Raw genomic sequence first — 26,813 nt, forward strand, 5'->3', positions numbered from 1 at the left:
CTCCAGGTGCATGCACCACCTTATACATTAGGATTATGTGGGTACTGGGGAATCAAACCTATGTCCTTCGGCTTTTCAGGCAAGCATCTTAACTGCTAAGTCATCCCTCCAGCCCTAAAATGGATTTTATTGTACTAATTTTATTTATGTATTTAAAAAATGCAGGTCATTGTTGCAGTCAGGTTCATGTTGCTGGCAGAAATCACCCAACCAAGAACAGTTTATGGGAAAACAGGTTTGTTTTGGCTTACAGACTTGAGGGGAAGCTCCATGATGGCAGGGGAAAACGATCGCATGAGCAGAGGAGGACTTCGCCTCCTGGCCAACATCAGGTAAGCAATAGGAACAGGAGAGCGTGCCAAACACTGGCAAGGGGAAACTGGCTTTAACACCAATAAGCCTGCCCCCAACAATACACTGACTCCAGGAGGCATTAATTCCCAAATCTCCATCAGCTGTGGATCTAGCAATCAGAACACCTATGTTTATGGGGGACACCTGACTCAAACCACCACATTCTGCCCCTGGCTCCTGTAAACTGATAACCATACATAATGTAAAATGCAATACATTCAACCAACTTTAAAAAAAATTATTTAGCCGGGCGTGGTGGCGCACGCCTTTAATCCCAGCACTCGGGAGGCAGAGGTAGGAGGATTGCCTTGAGTTCGAGGCCACCCTGAGACTCCATAGTGAATTCCAGGTCAGCCTGGGCTACAGTGAGACCCTACTTCGAAAAACCAAAAAAAAAAAAAAAAATTATTTATTTGAGAGTGACAGACAGACAGAGAGAGAAAGAGACACAGAGACATAGATAGAGAACAGGTGCCCATGCCGGGGCCTCTAGCCATTGCAAACAAACTCCAGATGCATGTGCCCCCTTGTGCATCTGGCTAACGTGGGTCCTGGGGAGTCAAGCCTTGAACTGGGGTCCTTAGGCTTCACAGGCAAGTGCTTAACCACTAAGCTATCTTTCCAGCACTCAACCAACTTTTAAAGTCCCCATAGTTTTTATTATTCTCAATGATGTTCAAACATCCCCACAATATTTTAACTGAGTCATAATACCAAAAATAAACCAAAACCCCCCAAATGGCCCAGAGTAAACACTTACACTGCAAAAGATGGCATTGAGCATAGCAAAGAAATATTCAACCAAACAGGGCAAACCAAATTCTGTAGCTCCAAGTACAACAATTCTACCTAGTGACAAATCTCCAAATCCAATAATTCTAACCAGCAACAAGTCTCTGGAGTTTTAATTCTGCCCCTTCAGCTAGGCTACTCACAGTACTGGAAAATTTCATTCAGAGCCGGCAGCTCTCACAGCCATCTCATGGTCCCAGTATCTCCACTGGGTCTCCACTGCAACCCATGGTTCATCCTCATGGCTCCACCAAGTCTCCATGCAGGCATTCAGCAAACCTGCTACACAGTACCCATGGCCATTTCCAAAACCCAAGATCATGTTGCAAGTTCAATGACCCTCTCCTTCCTGCATTTATTATACTCCATAATACCAGGTGGGGTGCCAATTTGTTAATCCAGTGGGGGATAAAGCAGACTTTGAAGAACACGACACTCCTTCAGCATTCCGGCCCCTTCAAAAGAGTCTACAGTTTTCCTGAGGCCTCCAATATAGGTCAGCTGACCCAATTTCAATGACTGTAATCTCTCATGTAATTGCAGCTGAACAGGCAGAAGTTTCAGCCCAAAGATTTAATTTTTTCTGTGCCATATCCCTCTGCTCACACCAGTCCATTTTTATGCAAAACAACCCTGCACATGTTGTCAGAACATGGGCATAACAGCAAGCCTCTCACACAAGCTGCTTCTAGCCCAGTCCAGGCAAAGCACTTTCTCACCCTCACAAGCCAAATCTCACAGTCCTTAGTTTTTACTCCATTCAGGTTTTTCAAGCCTTACCAGAATAGTCCATCATGCTGTGCTTACAGCACTGCAAGGTGTCTCTTAGGCAAGTGTTTCAAATCCTTCCACATTCCTCTTGAAAATCATCTCCAAAAGGCCAAAGCCACACAACAGGTGTCTAGCAACAATCTCACTATTCTGGTACCAACTTTATTGTTGCAGTCAGGCTCGCATTGCTGGCAGAAATCACCAAACCAAAAGCAGTTTATGGGGAAAAAAAGGCTTATTTTGGCTTAAAGACTTGAGGGGAAGATCCATGATGGCAGAGGAAAAGGATAGCATGAGCAGAGGGTGGACATCACCTCTTGACCAACATCAGGTGGACAACAAGAACAGGAGAGTGTGCCAAACACTGGCAAGGAGAAACTGGCTACAACTGCCTTTAGAAGGCATGAATTCCCAAATCTCCATCAGCTGGGGACCTCGCATTCAGAACACCTAATTTTATGGGGGACACCTGAATCAAACCACCACAGTGCTATTTATTGGTGTTTTTTCTCTGGGCAGTATATTGTAGTATGGTGACTGATTTCTGAGCTTCCTGCTTCATTTTATTTGTACTCCCTAGTTACAATCATATTTGTGAAGCTTATTGAAAAATCAATAATGCATTTCTTCATACTGTTTTACAAAATTCTATTTTACAATAATTAAAATCATACTCTCAGAACATAAATGAAAAAGGAAAAGTCTAATATGATATGTTGTTGATTGAAATTACCCTTATTTTTAAGTCAGACGCAGTCTATATTTACTTGTCCCTAAAATGTAAAGCCCCATAAGTGTTAGCATTATCCAAAGGTACAGTGGTTTTATGTCATCTAATTCAAACAGAGTTGTGATTTCCCTCAAGGTTTTCTTTTTATTTCTACTTTGATTTCAGATCTTACTGCATGCACATATTCCAACCTCCAACTCCACATCCTCCTTCATTATAATAGTAAATATTACAAAGACCTAAGACCACAGACCCTACAGCCAATTGCCATGCTATTTCTTCCATCTGCAATGTGACCTTCAAAAATTTTGTTTTGTACCTTAGTTGTATGTCTATAAAACTGATACAATAAGAGTGGTGTGCAAATATTACTTATTACATTTAGTGTGCCTGGAGCTGTAGGATCTTATAGACAGAAGAGATTTTAAAATTACATAGTCTAATATATGATACAATATAGATGTGACTGCAATGAAATATTTGGAATTAAAAATAATCTATGTATGGGCTAATGGCTTAGACATTAAGTATGGCACTTGCCTGAAAAGCATAAGGACCCAGGTTTGATTCCCTAGCACCCACATAGAACCAGATGCACAAAGTGGTGCATGTATCTGGAGCTGAATATCCTGGCAAACCATTCTCTTTCTCTCCTTGCAAATAAATAAATAAAGAAAAATTTAAAAAAATCTTTGTAATAGCAATAACTATTAAGTTAGAAGCACATACAAATGATTTGTTATTACAGCATTTCTGAAACTCATTCTCAAATGTTCTGAGTATGGCAATTTTAATTTCTGGTAGCTTGTATATTGTGATTTTAACAGAAGTTTGCACAAGTAAGCAATGTTTGAAAATTTACCTTGAGTGTTCATAGTGTGGAAAATTTATGATCTTTAGTATGCTTTCTCATTTTTGGCTTGGAGACAAGAGATGATAAATATTTACCTTAGAGAATTATAAATTCAAGTAACACCCTTATAAATAAGTGACATACAGCACTATATAAGGCTATCAAAAAAGGCCAATGTTGGTTTTCATAATGTATGATATTAAAAATGCTGAATGCAGAAGATTTTTCAACATTTCAAGGATACAGAGTTGGAGTGTGACGAATTAGCATTACACACACACACACACACACACACACACACACACACACACACACACACATATTTGACAACTTCTATACTTACAGAAAACAAGCCATGGTATTTCCCTCTCCTCCCCCACTTTCTCCTTCATAACTGTTCTCTGTCATATCCCCTCCCTCTGTCCATTAGTCTCTCCTTTAACTTGATGTCATCATATTTTTCTCCTACTATGAGGGTCTTGTATGGGTATTGCTAAGCACTGTGAGGTCTTGGATATCAAGGCCAAATTCTATCTGGACAGTTGTATGTAAGGAGTGGTACCCTTCCTTTGGTTCTTACATTCTTTCTACCACCTCTTCTGCAATAGACCCTGAGTCTTGGTGGGTGTGAGAGGTTTCAGTACTGGACACTCCTCTGTCCCTTCTTCTCAGCACTATGTTGTATTTTGGGACATCCCAGTTGTCATTGCCATCTGTAAAGAGAAGCTTCTCTAACCAGAATTGAGAGTAGCATTAACATATGAGTATGAACATTAAGCATAGTGCTTTCAGGGCAATTTGGTTAGAGAAATATAAGGACTTATCCAGGCAAGCAGGCTTTATATGCCTAAGGCTCATGACCTTCCCTGCCATAGGCTTTTAATTAGGTTTTCAGTACCAGGCACATATTCCTTCCCATAGAGTAGGCCTTCAGCCAAATCAGAGAACAGTTGGTTTCCACCGGAGCACACATGCCACAATTGCACTTGTTCAGTCATTTGGCCTGTCTGGCCAAACTTGAGGTTTCCAGTGTTCACTCTTTTCAACGCTGAGACTTCTGTCACCCATAAGACTGCATACAGTGCAGATTTTTCCAGCTTTCAGTTGGCTGGTATACAGAGAGAAGGTTTTCTGCTCAGCACCAGGTTGATTTCTTAGTGACTTTGCCTCTCAGACATGTGAAGTCTTTAGCAATAGAGTCTTACCATCTCATCTCTTTCTCATGTGGAATCAAGGGCCTTGGCAATAGCCTGTAATGCTTTGGAGGCAACAGGGACCTCCCTGGCCAACAACTCACTGGAAGGTATCCCATCCCAGGAAATGAAAATTTTCTAGTGACAATCTATGGCTTCTGGGTGTGTATCCTTGAAATGTTGAAAAATCTTCTGCATTCAGCATTAAATGTCTTATTCAGAATATCTTGAATTTTGATTGACCCTCCCCCCTGCCCTTCTTTTATACAATCTCTTCCCCTGACCTCCCTTAAGCCTTTCCCCTCCCTGTAATCTCTTCTTCTACTTACATATATACAATACCATCCTCTTAAGACCTTGCCTCTCTTATAGCCTTTTTCCAGCTTATGGGACTCTGCTACTGATTTTTGATTCCAGATCACACACAAGTCTAGACATTTGAGGCTAGGATCCACATATAAGAGGGAACATGCAACATTAGGTTTTCTGGGCCGGGGTTACCTCACTTAGAATAATCCTTTCCAGATCCATCCATTTCCCTGAAAATTTCATAATTTCATTTTCTTTACTGCTGAATGGAACTCCATTGTGTAGCTGTACCACATCTTTATTATCCATTCATCTGTGGATGGACATCTAGGCTGGTTCCATTTCCTAGCTATTGTGAATAGAGCAACAATAAACATGGTTTTGCAAGTATCTCTAAGGTATGGAGAAAGTCATGTGGATATATGCTTAGGAGTGCTATTAGCTGGATCAAATGGCAAATCTATTTTTAGCTCTCTCAAGAACCTCCACACTGATTTCCACAATGACTGTGCCAAGATACATTCCCAGCAACAGTGTAGAAGGGTTCCCCTTTTTCTGCATCCTTACCAACATTTCTTGTCATTTGTTTACTTGATGGTAGCCATTCTGAAGGGAGAGAGATGGAATCTCAAAGTATTTTAATTTGCATTTCCCTGATGGCTAAGGATGTAGCACACTTTTAAAAAGATGTTTACATGTCTTCTGTATTTCTTCTGGTGAGACTCTCTATTTAGTTCCATTGCCCTTTTTTTGATTTCTTATTGTTCTGTTTTTTTGAGTTCTTTGTATATTCTGGATATTAATATTCTGTCAGATGTGTAATTGGCAAAGATTTTCTCCCATTCTGTAGGTTGTCTTTTTTCTCTAATCACAGTGTCCTTTGCTGTACAAAAGCTTTGTAATTTCATGAGATCCCAGTGGTTGATTAGTGGTTTTATTTGCTGAGCAATTGGGGTTATATTCAGAAAGCCATTACCTATGCCAATATGTTGAAGAGTTTCCCCTACCTTTTCCTGTAGCAATTTCAGAGTTCCAGGTCTGATATTAAGGTCTCTGATACACTTGAATTTAATTCTTATGCATGGAGAAAGACAAGCATCTATGTTAATCTTTCTACATATAGATAGCCAGTTTTCCCAGCACCACTTGGATGAATATTTTTGGCATTTTTGTCAAAAATCAGATGGCTGGGGCTGGAGAGATGGCTTAGCGGTTAAGCGCTTGCCTGTGAAGCCTAAGGACCCCGGTTCGAGGCTCGGTTCCCCAGGTCCCACGTTAGCCAGATGCACAAGGGGGCGCACGCATCTGGAGTTTGTTTGCAGAGGCTGGAAGCCCTGGCGCGCCCATTCTCTCTCTCTCCCTCTATCTGTCTTTCTCCCTGTGTCTGTCGCTCTCAAATAAATAAATAAAAAATGAACAACAACAATAAAAAATCAGATGGCTGTAGCTGCCTGGATTAACTTCTGGGTCCTCTATTGATCTACATGTCTGTCTTTTTGCCAATACCATGTGTTTTTGCTACTATGGCTTTGTAATATAGCTTAATCTCTGGTATGGTAATACCATGAGCTTTATTTTTGTTGCTCAAAATCATTTTGGCTATTTGAGCATATTCCTGCTTCCATAATGAAATTTAGGATTTTTTTCTATTCCTGTGAAGAATGCCATTGAAATTTTAATGGGGATTGCACTTAACGTGTAGATTGCTTTTGGTAAAGTTGACATATTCACAATAATGATTCTTTTTTTTTTTTTTTTTATTGAGGTAGCTCAGGCTGACCTGGAATTCTCTATGTAGTCTCAGGGTGGCCTCGAACTCATGGTGATACTCCTACCTCTGTCTCTGAGTGCTGGGATTAAAGGCGTGCACCACCATGCCCAGTTACAATGTTGATTTTTCCAATCCAAGAACATGGGATGTCTTTCCGTTTCCTTGTGTCTTCTGCAATTTCTCACTTGAATGTTTTAAAGTTCTCATTGTAGAGCTCCTTCACTTCCTTAGTTAAGTTTATTCCAAGGTACTTTATCTATTTATTTTATTTTTTTTGAGGCAATTGTGAATGGGAAAGACTCCTTGATTTCATTCTCCACACATTTGTTGCTAGTATATAGGAAAGCAACTGCTTTATGTGTATTTATTTTGTATCCTGCTATGTTGCTAAACATGTTTATCAGCTTTAAGAGTTTGCTGGTAGAGTTTTAGGGTTTTTTATATATAGAATCATATCATCTGCAAATAGTGATAATTTGATTTCTTCCTTTCCAATTTGTATCCCCCCTCCTTTTTTTCTTTTATTTTTTGAGGTAGAGTCTCACTCTAGTCCAGGCTGACCTGGAATTCACTATGTAGCTTCAGGGTGGCCTTGAACTCATGGCAATCCTCCTACCTCTGCCTCCCGAGTGCTGGGATGAAAGGCGTGCACCACCATGCCCAGCTCCAATTTGTATCCCTTTTATGAATGTCTCTTGCCTTATTGCTATAGCTAAGACTTCCAGTACTAAATTAAATAAAATTGGGGATACTGGACACCCTTGTTTTGTTCCTGAATCTCTTGAAAGAGCTTCACATTTTTCACTACTTATTATTATGTTGATGGTAGGTTTGTCATAAATAGCTTTTATTATATTGAGATATGTTCCTTCTAGTCCCAGTTTCTGTAATACTTCTACTATGAAAGGATGTTGGATTTTGTCAAAAGCCTTTTCTACATTTATTGAGATGACCATGTGATTTTTGTCCTTCAGACCATTTGTATGATGTATTATATTTTTATTATATTTATTGATTTGTGTATGTTGAACCATCCCTGCATCCCTGAGATATAGCCAACTTGGTTCAGGTGAATAATCTTTCTGATATATTCTTGTATTCTGTTTGCCAATATTTTGTTCAGAATTTTTGCATCTATGTTCATAAGGGAGATTGGTCTGTAATTTTCTTTTTCTTTTTATTTATTTATTTATTTGAGAGAGAGAGAGAGAGAGAGGTAGGCAGGCAGAGAGAGAGAGAGAGAGAGAGAGAGAGAGAGAGAGAGAGAGAGAGAGAGAGCATGCCAGGGCTTCCAGTCACTGCAAATGAACTCCAGACATGTGCACCCCCTTGTGCATCTGGCTAATGTAGGTCCTGGGGAATCGAGCCTTGAACCAGGGTCCTTAGGCTTCACAAGCAAGTGCTTAACTGCTAAGCCATCTCTCCAGCCCTAATTTTATTTTTTTGTTCTGTCTTTGCCTGGTTTTGGTATGAGGGTGATGCTGGCTTCTTAGAAGGATGGTAGAATTTCTTCCTTTTCTATTTAATGGAAAAGTTTGAGAAGCATTGGTGTTAGTTTTTCCATGAAGGTCTGGTGCAGTTCACCATTGAATCCATCTGGGCCTGGGCATTTTTAGTTGGGAGACTTTTTATAAATGCTTGGATCTCTTTCCTTGTTATACATCTATTTAAATGGTTTATCTCATCTTGGTTTAATTTTGGTAGGTCATATGAATCAAGGAAATCATCCATTTCTTTCAAGTTTTCAAGCTTAGGTGCATGTATATTCTTAAAGTATGATTTCATAATTGTCTGATTTTCTTTGGTATCTGTTGTAATGTCTAATTTTATTAATTTTTGTCTCTTTCCTCTTTCTTCTGGTCAAATTTGCTAAGGGTTTATCAATCTTGTTTATCCTTTCAAAGAACCAACTCTTTGTTTCATTGCTTCTTTGGATTGTTTTTTTGGGGGGTTTCTATTTCATTAATTTCTGCCCTAATCTTTATAGTTTCTTCTCATCTACTGCTTTTTAGTTTGCCTTGTTCTTCTTTTTCCAAGTCCTTAAGGTGGAGCGTTAAATTGTTTATTGTGAACTCTCTAATTTCTTAATATAGGCACTTAGACCTATAAATTTCCCTCTTAGGACTGCCTTCATTGTGTCTCAAATGTTTTGGTGTGTTGTACGATCATCATCATTTGATTCTATGAATTTATTGATTTCCTCAATGAATCACTGATCATTCAATAGTGTACTGTTTAATCTGCATGAATTTCTGTATGCTCTGTAGCCTTTCTTGTTGCTGATTTATAGTTTAATCCCATTGTGGCCAGATAGAGTACAAGGGATTATTTCAATTTTCCTATATTTGTGGAGATTTGCTTTGTGTCCTAATATTTGTTCTATTTTAGAGAATGTTCCATGTGTTGCTGAGAAAAATGCATATTCTGCAGAATTTGGATGGAATGTTTTGTAGATATCTGTTAGGTCCATTTGTTCCATGACGTCATTTAATTCAAATGTCTCTTTGTTTAATTTTTTGCCAGGATGACCTATCAATTGATGAGAGTGGGGTATTGAAATCTCCCACTACAATTGTGTTTGATGTTATCTGTGGCCTTAACTTTAATAGTGTTTGTTTGATGAAACTGGGAGCCCCCCACTTTATCTTTCCTCAATAATGTTGGCTTGAAGTCTATCCTGTCAGATATTAGGATAGCAGCTCCTGCTGTTTCTTAGGCCCATTTTCTTGAAATACCATTTTTCATTTTTTCAACTTAAGGTGGCATCTCTCTTTTATTGAGAGATGAGTTTCCTGGAGGCAACAAATGGCAGGATCCTGCCTTTTACTCCAGTCTGCAAGCCTGTGTATTTTGGATGGTGCATTGAGGCCATGATATTAAGAGTTATTGAAAGATTTATTAATTATTATTAATTATTAAAGATTTATTAAGTTATTGAAAGATTTGCATTTATTCTCACCATTATTCTTATTTTGTAATGTTTCCTGTTTTCCCATTACTTGTTTGTTTTAACTGTTATTTGAATGTGGTTTATTTTTTCCTATTTCCTCTTGTGTGTTTTACTTTCTCTTTGGCATTAAGAATTCCTTCAAGGGCTGGAGAGATGGCTTAATGGTTAAGCGCTTGCCTGTGAAGCCTAAGGACCCCGGTTCGAGGCTTGGTTCCCCAGGTCCCATGTTAGCCAGATGCACAAGGGGGCGCACACGTCTGGAGTTCGTTTGCGGAGGCTGGAAGCCCTGGCACGCCCATTCTCTCCCTCCATCTGTCTTTCTCTCTGTGTCTGTTGCTCTCAAATAAATAAAAAAAAGAAAAAGAATTTCTTCAACCCGGGCGTGGTGGCGCATGCCTTTAATCCCAGCACTGGGAGGCAGAGGTAGGAGGATCATTGTGAGTTCGAGGCCACCGTTAGACTCCATAGTGAATTCCAGGTCAGCCTGGGTTATAGTGAAAACCTACCTCGAAAACCAAAAAAAAAAAAAAAAAAAATTCCTTCAAGTATTTTCTGTAGAGTTCGTTTAGTTGTCATAAATTCCTTTAGTTTTTTTGTTTTGTTTTGTTTTGTTTTTGGTGTGGAACATCCTTATTTCTCCATCAATTTGGATAGGTAGCTTTGCAGGATAAAGTAATCTTAGTTGACCGTTGTTATCTTTCAGAACTTGGAATACAGCATTCCAAGCCCTATGGCTTTTCAAGTTTGTGTTGAGTAATCTGCAGTTATTCTGATGGACTTGCCTTTGTAGGTGGCTTGCTTCTTGTCTTTAACTGCTTTCAATATATTTTCTTTGGTTTGTGTGTTTAGTAATTTAATTATAACATGGCAAGTAGAGGTTCTTTCCAGATTTTGTCTGTTTGGTGTTCTAAAAGCTTCTTGTATCTATATTGGCTTTTTCAAACTTGAGGAAAATTTTCTTTTATGATTTGTTGAAAAGACCTTCTAAACCTCTGGATTGAAATTCTCCTGTTATATCCTGAATTTTATGTTTGATCTTTTCATAGGTTCCTGGATATCTTGAAATTTGCATTCATACCCTGCTATAAGCTTGTCTTTCTCTTTGTTGGACTGTATTAGATCTGTCACTTGGTCTTCTAGTTTAGATATTTTGTTCTCTCCTTCATCAGTTCTACTGGTGAGACTTTCCACAGAGGTTTTTTTTTTTTTTTAATTTCATTGACTGTATTCTTCAGAGTCAGGATTTCAGCCTGGTTTCTTTTAAGTAGTTCTATTTACTTACTCATGTCTTATAATGACCTCTTTATTTCATTAAGCTGGTTTCCTGTGTTCTCTTTCACAAATTTGTTTTCTTCTTAAATTCCTTTGTTTTCTTCTTTGATTCCCTTCATTTCTTCTCTCATTTCTTTGAACATAGATACCATCATTTTCTTGAAATCTTTGTCATGCATTTCATCTAAAATAGTCTCATTGGTGATCATTTCTGATGGATTTATAGTTTTTGGTGGGACTGTATTATCTTGATTCTTTGATTTTCTTGTATTATATTGTACCAACTTTTGCATCCTCAATTGATTTGATGCTTGGGTTTTCTACTTATCTGCAGTGTTCCCAGACATGGCAATCCACCTCTATATACCCTCAGGATATGAGTTCAAGGTGCCAGGTGTAGCTCTTGTCCTCAATCAAGCCAGATAAGTAATCCTAGGTGTTGAGTTTGCTTGCTAAGCAAGTATTTTAGTGGACTGGTTGGAATAATTTACCGGTAAATTTTAAACTTCAACCAAGTAACATACACAATCAATAAAAACCAGCACAAAATATGCAAATGTGGGGATTAAAATAAACAGATACTCATATAAAGCCAAAATCCCTAAGGGTGTGTATTGTTCTATACCTTTAATCTTGTCAGCTCAGAGGTAGAGATTTCTGTTCTGCATTGGGTTCCCAGTCAACCTGGATCTGGATCAGACCCTGCCACCAATAATGACAAAAGCAAAAAACAAAAGCCCTACATATTTGAAAGTACCAAAACAAAAAAATTCAACCCCCAAATACAGGTTATTTGAAAATGGTAAAGCCAACCAAGAATATATACCCTATAACCTGCCTTGATGAAGAAAGAGAGATTAGCTTTTGCAAGACTATGTACCTGTTTTCTTCTTTCTTTCTATTCTTCTCCTCCTCCTCCTCCTCCTCCTCCTCCTCCTTCTTCTTCTTCTTCTGCTTCTTTTTTTTCATCAGTCAGCCTTGTTACCTTTTGTGGTGGCTTCGTCCTTCTGATGGTGGGGAATGGGAGAGTTCAGACTTTTGGAGTTGCTCGCACTTTCAGTAGCTCTTTAGTTGATATCAGCTGTCTATCCTTCAGATTTCTTAGCTTTTCAAAAAGGCTGATGGAGTTGAAAAATCTGTTGCTTGATCTCTGCTGCTGATGTTGCCTGGTGCACCTGGCAGGATTGTGCTGGGTGTGAACTGGGATCCAAGGATCATGGGCCGTGATCACCTCAGTGGGACTCTGGTCGTTTTCCTCCTTTCTGGTGGGTCTCTCCAGCTTCTAGGCTTCTACGCTGTGTCTAAGAATAACCTCTACTCCTTCACTTTTCAGAAGAAGGGTGATTTTACTGGGGTTTTGTTTAAATCCCTCCCTAGGCTGATTTGGTGTGGCTCCAAAGCCACCATCTTACCCAGAAGTCCAAGAATTAGCATTTTTGAGACTGTGATTGTAATGCCAGGCAAACTCCCAAATCCAGAGGAAACTGACTCTTTCTGAAAATAGTTATTTCCGAGCCAGTGCCTCCAGAAACTTGCATTGGGAGAGCCATGAAAGACATTGATGGTTGCTGGAGTGCTGTATTCTGCTTCAATTTAAACTGTATTCTCAAATCACACCACAGTTTTCCTAGTTGTATGAAAAAGTGGGGTAAGAGCTCATTATGCTTCCAAAAGTCATGAGCATGAAAAGAAATCTTGCTGCCTCACTTTTATCTGTCACATGATTATAACAGAGTTTTGGAGTCAGATAAGTAATGTGATAGGCTCCAAATACTGTACCTCTTCTGCAGTACATATGAACCTTTTATTTTTTAAACTATGCTAATTCTCACATTCCTCATCTGCAAAATGGCATTGTTGGGAGGAATAAATGGGATAATGGATATACAGTTTTATTAGTTTAAATAAAAACAAACTATGTTTGGCTGGGTGTGGTGGTGCACACTTTTAATCCCAGCACTCGGGAGATAGAGGTAAGAGGATCATCAAGAGTTCAAGGCCACTCTGAGACTACATAGTGAATTCTAGGTCAGCCTTGTCTAGAGCAAGACCCTGCCTCAAAAAAAAAAAAAAAAAAAAAAAAAAAAAAAAAAAAAAAAAAACAACAACAAAAAACAAAAAACAACAAAGAAAACCCCAACCAAATTATTTTTGTTTGTTTGCAAGGGGAGAGAAAGGAGAAAAGGATGAGGATTCCAAAGCTTCTTGCCACTGTAAGCAAACTCCAGATACATGTGCCACGTTGTGCTTCTGGTTTTACATGGGCAAGGAAAATCAAATCAGGCCAATTAGTCTTTGCAAGCAAGTGCCGTTAGCTGCTGAGCCTCTGGGTATAAAGTTTTAACAAAGTGTAGCCACAAGTATGTACTGATCAAGTGCAAGAGCTGTGATTATTGCGACTAGAACCCACTTGCTGCCAGGCTATGCTATAATGCTCTTCAATTTGTGTTGCCAAGATGCTAAAAGATAATCAACTAAAATAAATTATATTGTGATCCTTATTAAGAAGGTTGTCTTTGGAATGCAACTTATTATTCCTAAAGACTAAAAAGTTTCAAATTCTGACTCTACTCAAATTCATTTGAAGATCTAAAATAACCTGAGTTACAAAATTTTATTTCTTTTTAAAATTTTTTTTGTTTATTTTTATTTATTTATTTGAGAGTGACAACCAGACAGAGAAAGAGGCAGAGAGAGAGAGAGAGAACGGGCGCACCAGGCTTTCAGCCACTGCAAATGAACTCCAGACATGTATGCCCCCTTGTGCATCTGGCTAACATGGGTTTTGGGGAATCAAACCTTGAACCAGGGTCCTTAGGCTTCACAGGCAAGTGCTTAACCACTAAGCCATTTCTCCAGCTCACAAAATTTTATTTCTTAGAATGCTTTTGAATAATAAACATTGGTGCAATTCAAAATCAGTATGAACGCGTAACTTTCAATTTTTCTTCTAACTCTTGCATCTATCCATCCAGATGTTCCCTCTTGCATTTATTTCCATATCACCACAGGTAATTATTTTATTACTTTAAAAATATTTCATAGTCTTCAGGCACTTATATAAATGTAGAATTTCTGTTTTACAGAAGTCAGTATTCCGTAAACTATTTTTTTGCTTAGCATTTAGGTGGGAATGCTTTCCATATTAGTCCATAGAAAATTGACCCTTGGTTTTCTTACAGCATTGTTATATAGATGTACTTTGGGGTTCAGGAAATTTAACTACATCATCATTAATATTATTGTTGGCTTGATTTTTTTTTTTTTTTTTTTTTGAGGTAGGGTCTCACTCTGGTGCAGGCTGACCTGGAATTAACTCTGTCATCTCAGGGTGGCCTTGAACTCATGGCAATCCTCCTACCTCTGCCTCCCGAGTGCTGGGATTAAAGGCGTGTGCCACCACGCCCGGCTTGATTTTTTTTTTTTTTTTTGAATCAGGGATTTATCCTCTAGCCCAGGTTGGCCCAGAACTCACTATATATCCCAGGTAGCCTCAAACTCGTGACAATCCTGCTGCCTCAACCTCCACTGTGCTAGGTTATGGGTAAGTCTCCATGCCTGGCACTAATTCCCTCTTTCAGAGTATTTCAATTTTATTCAAGGATGTAAATAACTTTTATATACAAATTATGTGTGCATTATCTCTAGAATTATAGAATTTTGATGAAAAATATAATTAGAAGTAATCTAATCCACCTTTCTCATTATATAGCTCAATATTTTAGGTATTCCATAGCTGTCTAATAAAAAAATCAAATGGAAAAAAATTAATATTACAAAAAGACTCTGTGGTAGTTTGAATGTGAGAGTGTAAATGTATGGGCCCACAGACTCAGGTGTTTTATTAAAATTGAGCTTGAAGCTTCAGCCCATAGCAGATAGATTCTTGTTATGGGGGACATGTCACTGAGGGTAGATCCTGGGGTCCAGTCCTAAGGTGTGTTTGGGGGCTGATCAGAATTTTAGCCTACAGTGTATGGAGAATAGTTTGAGCTCTAGCCTTTCACATTTGTGGTGCTGGCTGTTGGTGGTTTCTCTCTGCCTAGATCTCTGGATGGGAACCAGCTTTCTGTGCCCTTGATGATGTTGCCTTGGACTCTATAAGCCTGAAATAAACCCTTTCCTCCCATAAGCAGTGCCTAGTTGGATGTTTGTCCCAGCAATGTGGAGCTTACAGCAAGAGACTTATTTGCCATTTCATTGTACTTAAAAGTACAGACGCATTACTGTTTTAGATGACAAAATGCCTTGTATGAGATAAGAACAAAAGCAACCAAATGCAGTTTCCGTCAGTAGAAGAAATGGTATTTTTCTGTTATTAATTTAAAAAAGTAAAAATATATATTTGTATGGATAGAAAGATGGACTATTCAAAAATATTAAGAGGACTGACAATTGTAAAATTGTTTGAATTACATCAGGATTTCCATTATGGTGATGAGAAGGCAGTTAAAAGTAGGTACCTTACCTTTAATATCCTATTTGTTCTAAATATTGGATTAAATCCAAAGAAAATGTAGAAAACCTCAAATGGCATTGTAGATGCGACATCCAACTGTTGAAAGAGCAGTTATGTGGTGTTAATATGTTTTCAGGGGTATGCAGTACCTATGCGAATGTATGCAAAAGTTAGCCAGCCATAATACTGATTAAATCCCAAAGTGCTTTCAATTGAGTACCTTGGTGTCACTGAAAGGTGTATCAGCCATGAAAGTAAGACCTCTTTTTTTTTTTGTTTGTTTGTTTTGTAGCCTGCTTCCAAAATATTTCACTTTCACCTTCATTTATCTAATCTCTTTGTAGGCACTGCATTTGCTCAATTTGGTTGTCACATATGTTTCAGTGATGACCTGGATACCAATGTTATAATAATTTTCAATAGTCTTTTACACATGAAACTTTGGTAATAAAAAACAAGTCCAGTTTTAATTTTGTTTGGAACTATTGTGCATTCACCAAAGTGTTGTGTCTGTTTCAGCAGAGTCCCCAGCTTCAGAGAGGATTACACTGTGGTTTGTCATGGCCCCTCAGTGCTTCCTACTGCTGTCTATTTGGGATGGATTTGCTACCAATTAAACACTTGAAAGTTTCTATCAAAGACTGTGCAGGCTCAGAGAGAGAACAAAGAATTCAGCTATGTTTATACTTAATCAGCAGCTCAGATGGGAGAAGGTATTGAAGTGCTAAGCTATTATAGGTGAAACATGCATTTTAAAAACTTGCCATGCATTTATGTTTTTGTGGCCTTTGCATATCTTGATAATTATAAAATGAAAGCATAATACATGTATACTTTCTTGAGTCAATAATAATAATAAATTATTTTATATAAAGTAATTTTTTATTGCATATACATTTCATATTAAGTTTTATGTGGTTATTTAAGAAAGGCATTAGAAAATTTAAGCTATCTTGAGATAATCAAGAGCACTTTGGAGCATATTGTAAGGTCTTACTATGAAAAGGAGAATTAAGCAAATTAATTGTATAACATGATTTCAAAGCCAACTGCTACTGAACAGAAATGAAAGTTGTAGTCTGAATCAACCAGATTAGTTATTGTAAGCAAATCATGTTCAAGAGGTATTGTCTTAGAAATTTTGCCATATCACTAAACTGCATTCCTTTTATTCTTTAGAAATTGATCCTCATAACAAGTAGAGAAATATATGTACTGAAACTTTTATGAAAATAATATCTCACAAATAAGGAAACAGAAACAAGAGCTTTTGACTTGTTTAGTGCTACTACAGAACTTACAGTTATGGCTCAAATCACAATGATATTTTTATTTGTTTTCTATCTGCTTGCTTATATAATCACCTGACTTATCTGTTCAATTACTGTGAATAGTAGAAATCTGAGTTAAGCATTGGTTAACTCTAAACTCTTTTTTTTTTTTATTTAAGAATTTTTTTAAATTTTATTTATTTATTTATTTGAGAGCGACAGACACAGAGAGAAAGACAGATAGAGGGAGAGAGAATGGGTGTGCCAGGGCTTCCAGCCTCTGCAAATGAACTCCAGACGCGTGCGCCCCCTTGTGCATCTGGCTAACGTGGGTCTTGGGGAACTGAGCCTTGAACCAGGGTCCTCAGGCTTCACAGGCAAGCACTTAACTGCTAAGCCATCTTTCCAATCCTCCTTTCCATTTTTTCAAACTTTGCTTATATGAAAACAAGGAGATTGGAGGAGAAATGTCTTTGCAGGCTTTTACAACATTATGCTATGTGAATTGGAAAGTAGAATTTTGTGGACAATCAAAGGATATACCTATTGGTCCTTTATTGACATTTAAGTTGGAATTTAAATGTTGGTAATTACTTACCTTGTTCTGCATAATAATGACCCATATATTGAAGTGTCAATTTGCATGTGCAAGGAAATGTATCATGAAATGTTGAGAATAAAAATCTTCAGGACTGCTGTTGTCTAATAAAATCTTACCTCTGTGAATTTTATTATAAAGGAAGATGGTGTATTGATAGAAGAGATTCAATAAGAAAATGGTACCAGACTTTTTGGCATCTTATGTCAGTCACCTACCCGAAATTTTCTAGTACTTCTGTAGTGTCTCTTCAGCTCATTTGAATCAACCTGCAATATATTAATATTCCAATTGGTTTCTGCCAATTTCATTGATTATTTTCTCACTTTTTAATATTTGCAATTATTTCTACTGTTTTCATCCGACCTCAACCAAGAACATATTCTACCCTTTCACATTTTAAAACAAATACCTTTCTATGACTGCTGCTTCCTTTTTTTGTTATTGCTTAATGTACTTGAGACTCTCAGAGAAAACTTTCTTTATTCCACATTCTGCCCTCATATTTATCCTGAACCTGTCTTTTGTGGAAATTGTCTTCTTTTCCACTTCTTTTATCTCACCAATACTAATAGTACAAGGTCCACAATTAACATCCTAATTATCACACCCAGGGAACCCTTTCTCACATTTAGCAGTTTTTGAATGCCAAACACATTCCTTGGGAACTTTCTATAAAACCAGTGAACTTAGTTAAATGGTAATCTGAGGACATGATTGATTTTGTGTTTAGCAACTGGATATAACAAAGCCTAGAATATTCTAAGAGCTCAGCAAATATTGAGTATATGAAAACATAAAGGAATGAAGAGATGAATACTAGTTCTGAAACATTTGACATTTTCTGGGACCTTTTTTGTCCTTAAAACTGGGAGGGGTAGAGTTAGGGTGACTGGACCCCTGAAGGTGAAAAGTGCTGGAAAATCTGCACTTGCTAGAAATCAAAGATTATCTGACTTCTTGTAACTTGCCTAGTTCCCTAGAGACCTGCTTTTCCACAATCAGGTTTCACTGGCAAGTGCTTAACCGCTAAGCCATCTCTCCAACCCAAACATAATGATTATCCTTCCCAGTCTTTTTTATTCAATTCTTAGAAGCAAACCTACGGTTTGAGGTTCAAATACTATCATGGACCCTTAGCATGTTCCCTTTCTATAAAAGCAACAACACCATTTGGTTTATTTTGCTTATGGTTATTAGACTTTTGGGTTGGACATTTAAAGTGCAACAAATGCCAAGATTTCATTCCCTTTCCTTCTCTTTACACTTACTTTCTTGAAAAAATTTCATTCAATTTTGTTTGAAAAGCCATCATACACATTGATATTCCCAAACATCTATGTATACTAATACCATGCCCATGAACTATACGCGGAAACAGGAATTCCTCATGATTATCCACTTTCCTTGAGCCCAATTGTGAGCTTCTTTTCTGGTGTGTTCTTTATGCATGGTTATTTGTGCTGATTAGTGATCTTAGTCTATTCTCTCAGTCCTCAGCTGACCAGCAACAAAGTTCTACTAATCCTTCTTCCTAAATCTACTCTGTCCACACTCTCCTTTTGGCATTTAGCTCCTTGCAGTTCTAAAACAATGAGAAGATGGTCTTGATACAGGAATTTTAGGTTCCTTGTATACCAATGCATCAATAATTTGGGGTGATTTTGGATCTTTGTCTTTGAATTAGAGGAACGAAATACACACACCAGAGAATAACGTTCAAGATTTTATTATAGCTTAAACTTTAGGAGGAAGAAAAAGAGTGGAGTATAATCCTAGAACATAAGAGAAGTAAGCAAGGTGGAGCTCTTGCCCTGGGACAGAAGGAGAGGTCTGAGAAGCCCACTTTGAAACTTAATTCTAGGTTTTTATGAGGAGTGGGTATGTGAGGAAGACCAGGTATACATGTTACTACTTGACAAAGACCATGTTTCACAGCTTTACCAGGAATCTTAAGTAAGGATCAAAGTTTCTGTCATCTAGGAAGGGTGCAAGCTTAATCTAGAAATCTTTCCTGGGAGGGTGTAAGTTGCCAGGAAGGAAAAGAGATAAGGAAAACACCCAGGTATCTGTAAGGTTAGTGATATTTCCCATTTTTAGTCAAGGAAAACCATTCACTTTGTGGTTCTGTTACTCTGACTGCCTAGCCAGTTTTGGTCTCCTATCATACTCTAACTCACAGCAATAAATAATCACCATTTATGCTGAATCCAATGACTACATCATTTTAAGGAAAGAGAAAACAAGAACAAAGTGTGAGTTCCCTTTCATGGTACACAAGACTATAGGGTTCTCTGTTTCCTGCAGTAGCTGTCACCTACTTTATGTTGCAGTTCCTCAAATGTGTCAGATTTTCTCACCTTAACAGTTTGCTTGTTCCCAGAGCTCAAAACATATTTAGTATTGCCTGCCCAGAAAGGTGCATATAACTTGAACTATCCATCAAGATTTGGGCCAAATATCTTTTGCTTCACTTGATTTTCTCTGAGTCTTATAGCACTCATGGGCTTGCTCATCTATGCTGAGACTTGTGACATAAGACTTCACTGTTTTTCTCCTGCTGGCCTGTCCTTCATCCCTGAGAAATGTAAGAAATTAGGGTGTATATCTTTGACCTCTGTTCTCTCAGTTCCTGATGGTGTCTACCGTGAAATAGGAGCTCAAAAAAGTATATGTGTCATATGATTAGAGAGATACTTAATATTAAGATTTAGATCTAACATGTTGACATTGAACTTATATTCATATGTCAATTACATATAAGAAGAAACACACACACACACACACACACACACACACATATATATGTATAAAGTTTTTGTTTATTTATTTGCAAGCAGAGAGAGAGACAGACAGAGGGAATGGGGAAATGGGCATGCCAGGACCTCTAGCCACTTAAAATGGTCTCCAGATGCATGCTCCACTTTGTGCGTCTGACTTTACATGGGTAATGGAAAATCAAACTCAAGTTCTTAGGCTTTGTAGGCAAGCACCTTCCCTGCTGAGCCATCTCTCCAGCCCACATCACATACATTTTTTATTGGTTTATTTGACACTTTAGAACTTGAATTTATGGAAGCAGCATTGTCTAATAGTTTTTTTTTTTTTTTTAATTTTTTGATGTAGGGTCTTGCTCTAGCCCAGGCTGACCTGGAATTCACTATGTAATCTCAGAGTGGCGTTGAACTCACAGCGATTCTCCTACCTCTGCTTTCCGAGTGCTGGGATTAAAGGTGTGCACCACCAAGCCTGGCTGTCTAATACTTTTTAATCCATGTCATTCAGGTTCAGAAGTTCTTAAACTTCTGCCAAGTAATGTGAAAAGATCAGTCTAACTCATTTTCAGTCCCTCTCCCCCTTTGTTCCTGGTTATAATTTTAGCTACATACACACAGTAAAATTTATGGCTATCTATTAGAAAATATGTAACACATGCTCATTTAATGATTTGTACTATGAAATAAGATAGCTTCCTGAGCTACAGATGGACAGAGTACAAGGATAGCCTTATAAATCTTGTGTTAAACTTGAGTAAAATCAGTCTGCTTCTTCAAAGATTTTATTGGACAGACAGACATAACCCATTGCCATGCTCTAAGTGAGAATATTGCCTGCTCTCCTTCCAACCAGGAAAATGGGATTTCATTCTATTTTCATATTTGTATCTTTACTTTCAGAGTTGTCTAGTATCATGCAATTGGATAAATGTAAATATACCTAAAACCTGCTTGATTAAATGAAAATGCCATTTAATGATTTTAAAATCCCTCTTCTTTTGAGCACTAAATAAATGTGGCATCATTAGCCTTATGAGGATCAGGGTGTTTACTAGTGACAATTAGGCATTTATTTTAAATGTCACCCTATTTAATTTCTTCTCTGTTTTAAGCCTACTTATTATGCAGACAACATTTCTTCAGGGGAGGCTTACTTTAGGAAGGATATGCTAATTACACCTAAATCCCTTTCTAACCTGTTCTCTTTTGAAGTAGCTCCACTCAGATGTTAGTATATTTACTCATTAGTCACCTAGTCTGATAAACAATTCTGTAATTTTACATAGAACAATGAGAGGAAGTACTTCAGAGAGCACATTATCTGAAACTGTAGTGCAGATTAACCAAGAATGTAAAGGAAGAAAATCTTTGAACCAATGTTCCCATTACCATTCACTGACTCCTCCAAATATCTCTACTCTATGCTGAATTCTTAGGTTAGATAGGGAAATGAATAGAAAGAACACTGTCCTTACATTCAAGAAATGAACAGACAAGAAAGAGAGCTACATAGATAAGAAGGAAGAAAGAAATGTTAAGTGTGTGGATATACATTCATTTAATTCATTGAACAATTTACTGTGCATCTTCTATATGCCATACCTCTGGGCTACATGTACGCAGCTGTCTAACTTAATCATTATAACAGGCCTATAAAGTAGTAATAGTTCTTACTTTACAGGTCAAGAAGAAAGTGTTCAGTGCAGTGAGTTCATTTACTTTCTTTAAATAATGCTGTTAGTAAATTTCACCAGTGAAATTTGACCTTGATCTGTTGATTTCCAGTATGACATAGTTAGCCTAGTTTTTTTTTGGGGGGGTGTTATGTGTATGGTATATGCCCATACATGTGTGCAGATGCACAAGCCCCAAGTGCACATGCGCAGAAACTAGAGGAGAATAACAGGTGTCCTCTTCTATTGTGCTTTTGCCTTGTTTCCTTGGGATGGAATGTTTCACTGAGTCTGGTGCTGCCATTTTTTGGTCAGACAGACCAGCAAGTCCCATGATCCTTGTTGCCGCCACACTGAGCCCTGGGTTAAAAGGTGTGCATGGCCACTCTGGGCTTTTTAAGTGAGTTTTGAGGATCAAACTCAGATACTCATGCTTGTGTCACTAGCACTAAATAAAAGAAATATGAATAAAATGTCTGCCCTCCAGAGAAAGAAGGGGCTCATTTTTTCCAAGTGTTTTTTTTTTTTTTTGTTGTTGTTGTTGTTTTGATTGTTTTGCTTTTAGAGGTAGGGTCTCACTCTAGCTCAGGCTGACCTGGAATTCACTATGTATCCTCTGGGTGGCCTTGAACTCATGGTGATCCTCCTACCTCTGCCTCCTATGTGTTGGGATTAAAGGTGTGTGTCATTACACCTGGCCTAAAAGTCATTTTATAAATACTTATCAAGAGGGTTACATGCCGAAAGCAGTGGACTATAAAAAACAGCTTAATTGACATTGTCATCACATGTCATAGAACACTTTCATACACGCATTGTGATTGGGATATTTAGCAACCACAGATTGTAGATGCCAGCATTTCATATCTAAATAATGCCCCCTGTCATATTCTACTTTTTGCTGTGTATAAAAGAAGTTCCACATAGGCATGTTTTGGTTGGTCCTTGATCCTCTGTATAGCATCCTTTGCAGAAAAAAGATACTGTAATGAGTGTTGTGGAAAAGTGTAAGCCTTTATCATCCCTCTACTATTAGCACCTTACTACTCTCTGTTTCTCATCTGTTTTCCCTTTGGGGCTTAAAGAATTAGTCTTTCCAATCTCTAACTCTGGCTGGTGCAGTATTAAATAAGTGCATAGGTACATGCATAAAGGAGGTAGGCATGCTTACTTAGTAAATGTACTTAATAAATATTTGTTGAGTAGATGGATGCTTTGGTGGAATACCTTAAAGGTAGCATGGACAGGTTAATGTGTGAGACCTTCAGGTTGGAAATTCAGTGTATATGGTCTTGTACCCAAATGTAATCAAGTTTTGAGGTTAAAACCACCTACCCTAAATTAAAGAAACCATTAAACTTCTTTTGAGCAAACAAAGCAATTAGTTCCTGCTGTATATTTGTAGCGTGTGATAATGCATTTTAAATAGAGCCCATTCAGTGTGTTTTTATTGATTATTTTGCTTGGTTTTAACACTCTATTGTATGCAAAGGCCTCTTAGAAAATTAAAAATAAAAGTCTCCCCTTAGTGATTTTGTCATTTTCCATTTGTCAAACATTGATTTTGTGCCTCTAATGGAGGTTGAAATTAGTGGGTTTTGTATGTGTTGTTTGCTTCTCATTTGTACACCATCATCATCATTCATCAAACTGCCAGTGAGCTCTGGGGATAGTAGTGGTGAGTTAACTAGTGCTCTAAAGACTGTGCAGTGAATACCTTGGGAAGGGTTTTGCTATAGCTTTGGCTTCTATTTTTAGAATGTTTTTCAAGGAAAGATTTTAAATATAGGGTACATGTCCAAGAAAACATTTTTAAAATAAAAAGTAACTAAAATTACTCCTTTCATCTTTTAATTAATTTAACATTTCCAGGAGATTAAAACATTCAAGTTAAGGAACCCACATTTCTTCTCTAATTATACATCTGTGATTCTAAGTCACTATATGCTTGTCAGTGCACTCACTGGACAGCATGTTCTTCACAGTCCCTGCTTTGACTTTCAAGAATTAACTGCTTATAAGTCCAAACTTAGCATTCTGCTGGTTACTCAGGGAAGAGACTGAAAGGCAGGTGCTTGAGACATGGGTATACATTTTTGAAAATAATTTTTTTCTTACATGAATTGGATTGACCATGGTATGAGAACAGATTCTCTCTAAAGGTAAAAATGCTAGTTTTTGAGATAGGCCACTACATTTGATTATGAGAAAAGGGGATATGATGAACTTAGAAAGTCAAGAATGAGAGAAAATAAATCTGATGATACAGTAGTGCTCATGAAATAAAATGAAATAAAACAACTGTGTGCATGTGAATGGTATGTAACAAGGAATATGTCTTCCTCTCTGCAGCGTACTTCTTGAAAGAGACCCTGAGGCCTCACTGCTGCTCTCCTAATCCTTGACAGCATGTTCCATTAGCATGTTCTGTAGTGGTAGAAATTGTGCATCTACTATGATGGCCATTATCTGTATTTGGTTGTTGAGCAATAGAAATTTGGATAGTGTGATTGATAAAATTGAATTCTTATTATTATTTAATTATAAAAGCCTAAAGTTGCTATTTGAATAGACAAGTCCTGGCAACCAAAGTATAGTGAAGATAGAATGAGTAAAAAACAATTATGGTTACCCCATTCATTCTCTTATGTACTCTCTACTAATCTTATGTACAACCCAAGGACTTTTTCTCTCATCCTTACCACATTTCTCTCACTTTATTTCCCATCTCCTTCTCTTTTAGTTCTTGGCTATAACCATCCATATTAGTCAGAAGATGCAAAAGGGTCACTTTATATAGATTAATGGAACAATTCATCCACAAAAATAATAATTCTAAAATATCCTTACAGAATATCTGTGCCATCAACTTTCACACACATACAAAGTCCCCACTACTGGATATAAAGACACAGATTAACCTCAACACAGTAACAGTGGGAGACTTCAATATCCCACACTGACCAATAGCAAGTCACCCTGATACAAACACAGAAATTACCTGAGTTAAATGATAAAGATCAAATGGCCCTAAGAAACAGCTATCATACATTTCATGTAAGTACCACAGAATATGCATTATTCTTAGCAGCCTGTGGAACTTTCTCTAAAATAGATCATGCTATAACACACAAAGCAAGTATGAACAACTTCAGTAGAGTTAAAACAATTTATTATATTTTACCTGATTATAATCTCAAACAATTTAATGATGCACTATAGGGCTTTCGCAAAACAGAAACAGGCCAAACCCAAAATCAATACACAGAAAGTAATATCAGGTTAGAAAGTAATAGAATGAAAATAAAAAGTACAACAAAATTAATGAAAGAAAGACTTGGTTCTTTGAGAAAATAAACAAAATTGAAAAATCTTAACTAAATTAACTCAAAGAAAGAGAAGGAAGACCCAATTCAGTAAAATTATAACTGAAAAAGGAGATATCATGATAAATATCAACAAAACTCATAAAATTACTAGGAACTCCTTTTAAAACATACTTCATTACATTGGAAAAACATAAAATAAATGGATGAATTCTAGACAGATATGACCAAAATTAAATCAACATGATATAACAACTTAAATAGATCTAATATAGGCAAGGTGGTGGACCCAGCAATAATAATAATAATAATAATAATAATGATAATAATAATAATAATAATAAATCTCCCAAGTAAAAATTTACAGGCCCAAGTGGATCCATTGCTGATTTATACCACCCTTCAAAAAGAACTAAAACTAATATTGCTTAAACTATATCATAAAATATAAAGGGAAAGAAAATTACCAAACTCTTTAAAAAGCCACTTATTACCCTGGTACCAAGCTCGATAAAGACTCAAAAAAAGAATAGGCAAATCTCCTTGATGAACATGGATTAAAAAATTCTAAATTAAAAAAGGAAACCTTGTAAACTGAATTCAAGAACATGTCACTAGAGCTGGGGAGATGGCTCAGTGGTTGAAGGTGCTTTCTTCCAAAGCCTGCTGGCCTGGGTTTGATTTCCCAGTACCCTCCTAAAGCCACACACATATGGAGTTCAGTTATAATGCCAAGAGGCCCTGGCATGTCCCTATTTTTCTCTCTTTTTTTTTCTCATAAATAAATATAAATATTAAAAAGAACACATCACATAGATCAATTTGGCTTCATTCTGGGGATGCAAAGATGATTCAGCACACATGTGTCAACCTACACATCACTATTCACAGCTAAAGGAATGAGATAGATTACCTTTACAGACTCAAGGGTATAAATCACATGATTTTCATAATCAATACAGAAAAGGATTTTGATAAAACCTAACATCCCTTTATGGTAAAAGCCCTGAAGAAACTATGACTAGGACAGTCATATCTCAACATTATGGAGACTATATACACCAAACTTATAGCCAATATTACATCAAATGGGGAAAACACATGGTGTTAATAGTAAAATCAGGGCCAAGATTAGGGCATCCACTTTCTGCACTCTTAGTCAACATAGTACTTGAAGTCATGTTAGAGCAACAAAGTAATAAAAAGAAATGAGTGGAAAACAAACAGGAAGTGAAGAAATCTAAGAATCCCTTTTTGCCGATGGCATAATCCTATTAGTGAGAGACTCTAGGAATTGCCAGTTAACTTAGAATGAGTAAACGTTTTTCATAAGGTGGCAGGATAAAAACCTATAAAATAAAATAAGTAGCTTTCATACCAAATTATAAACACACTGAGAATGAAACCAGGAAAATTATTCCATCCATAGTAGCTTAAAAATACCTTGGAATAAACATAACCAAGCAGGTGAAAGATTTTTACTATGAAAACTTTAAAACACTGAAGAAAGACATTGAAGAAGACATTAGAAGATGGAAACACCTCCCATGTTCACGGATTGGAGGAAATAATATTGTGAAAATGGTTGTCTTACCAAAAGCAATCTGAAATGTAATGTAATCACTATCAAAATACCAATACCATAGATGAGCCGAAAAAATGGTACCAAACTGCCTGTATTTGCTGAAAAGAAAACTAATAAATTAAATTAATA

At 37.2% G+C, this 26,813-nt stretch overlaps 1 protein-coding gene across 1 annotated transcript in view; it reads right to left on the reverse strand.

Moving 5' to 3' along the window:
- The window catches only part of Cngb3 (cyclic nucleotide gated channel subunit beta 3), a 185,209-nt gene that overhangs the window by 82,659 nt on the left and 75,737 nt on the right, over positions 1–26,813 (reverse strand). Inside the window, 2 exon segments of the mRNA XM_045143550.1 lie at positions 15,464–15,550; positions 17,542–17,592. Coding sequence (XP_044999485.1) covers positions 15,464–15,550; positions 17,542–17,592 — 138 coding nt within the window.

This window comes from Jaculus jaculus, chromosome 2 (assembly GCF_020740685.1).
Source record: "Jaculus jaculus isolate mJacJac1 chromosome 2, mJacJac1.mat.Y.cur, whole genome shotgun sequence".
NCBI lineage: Eukaryota > Metazoa > Chordata > Mammalia > Rodentia > Dipodidae > Jaculus > Jaculus jaculus.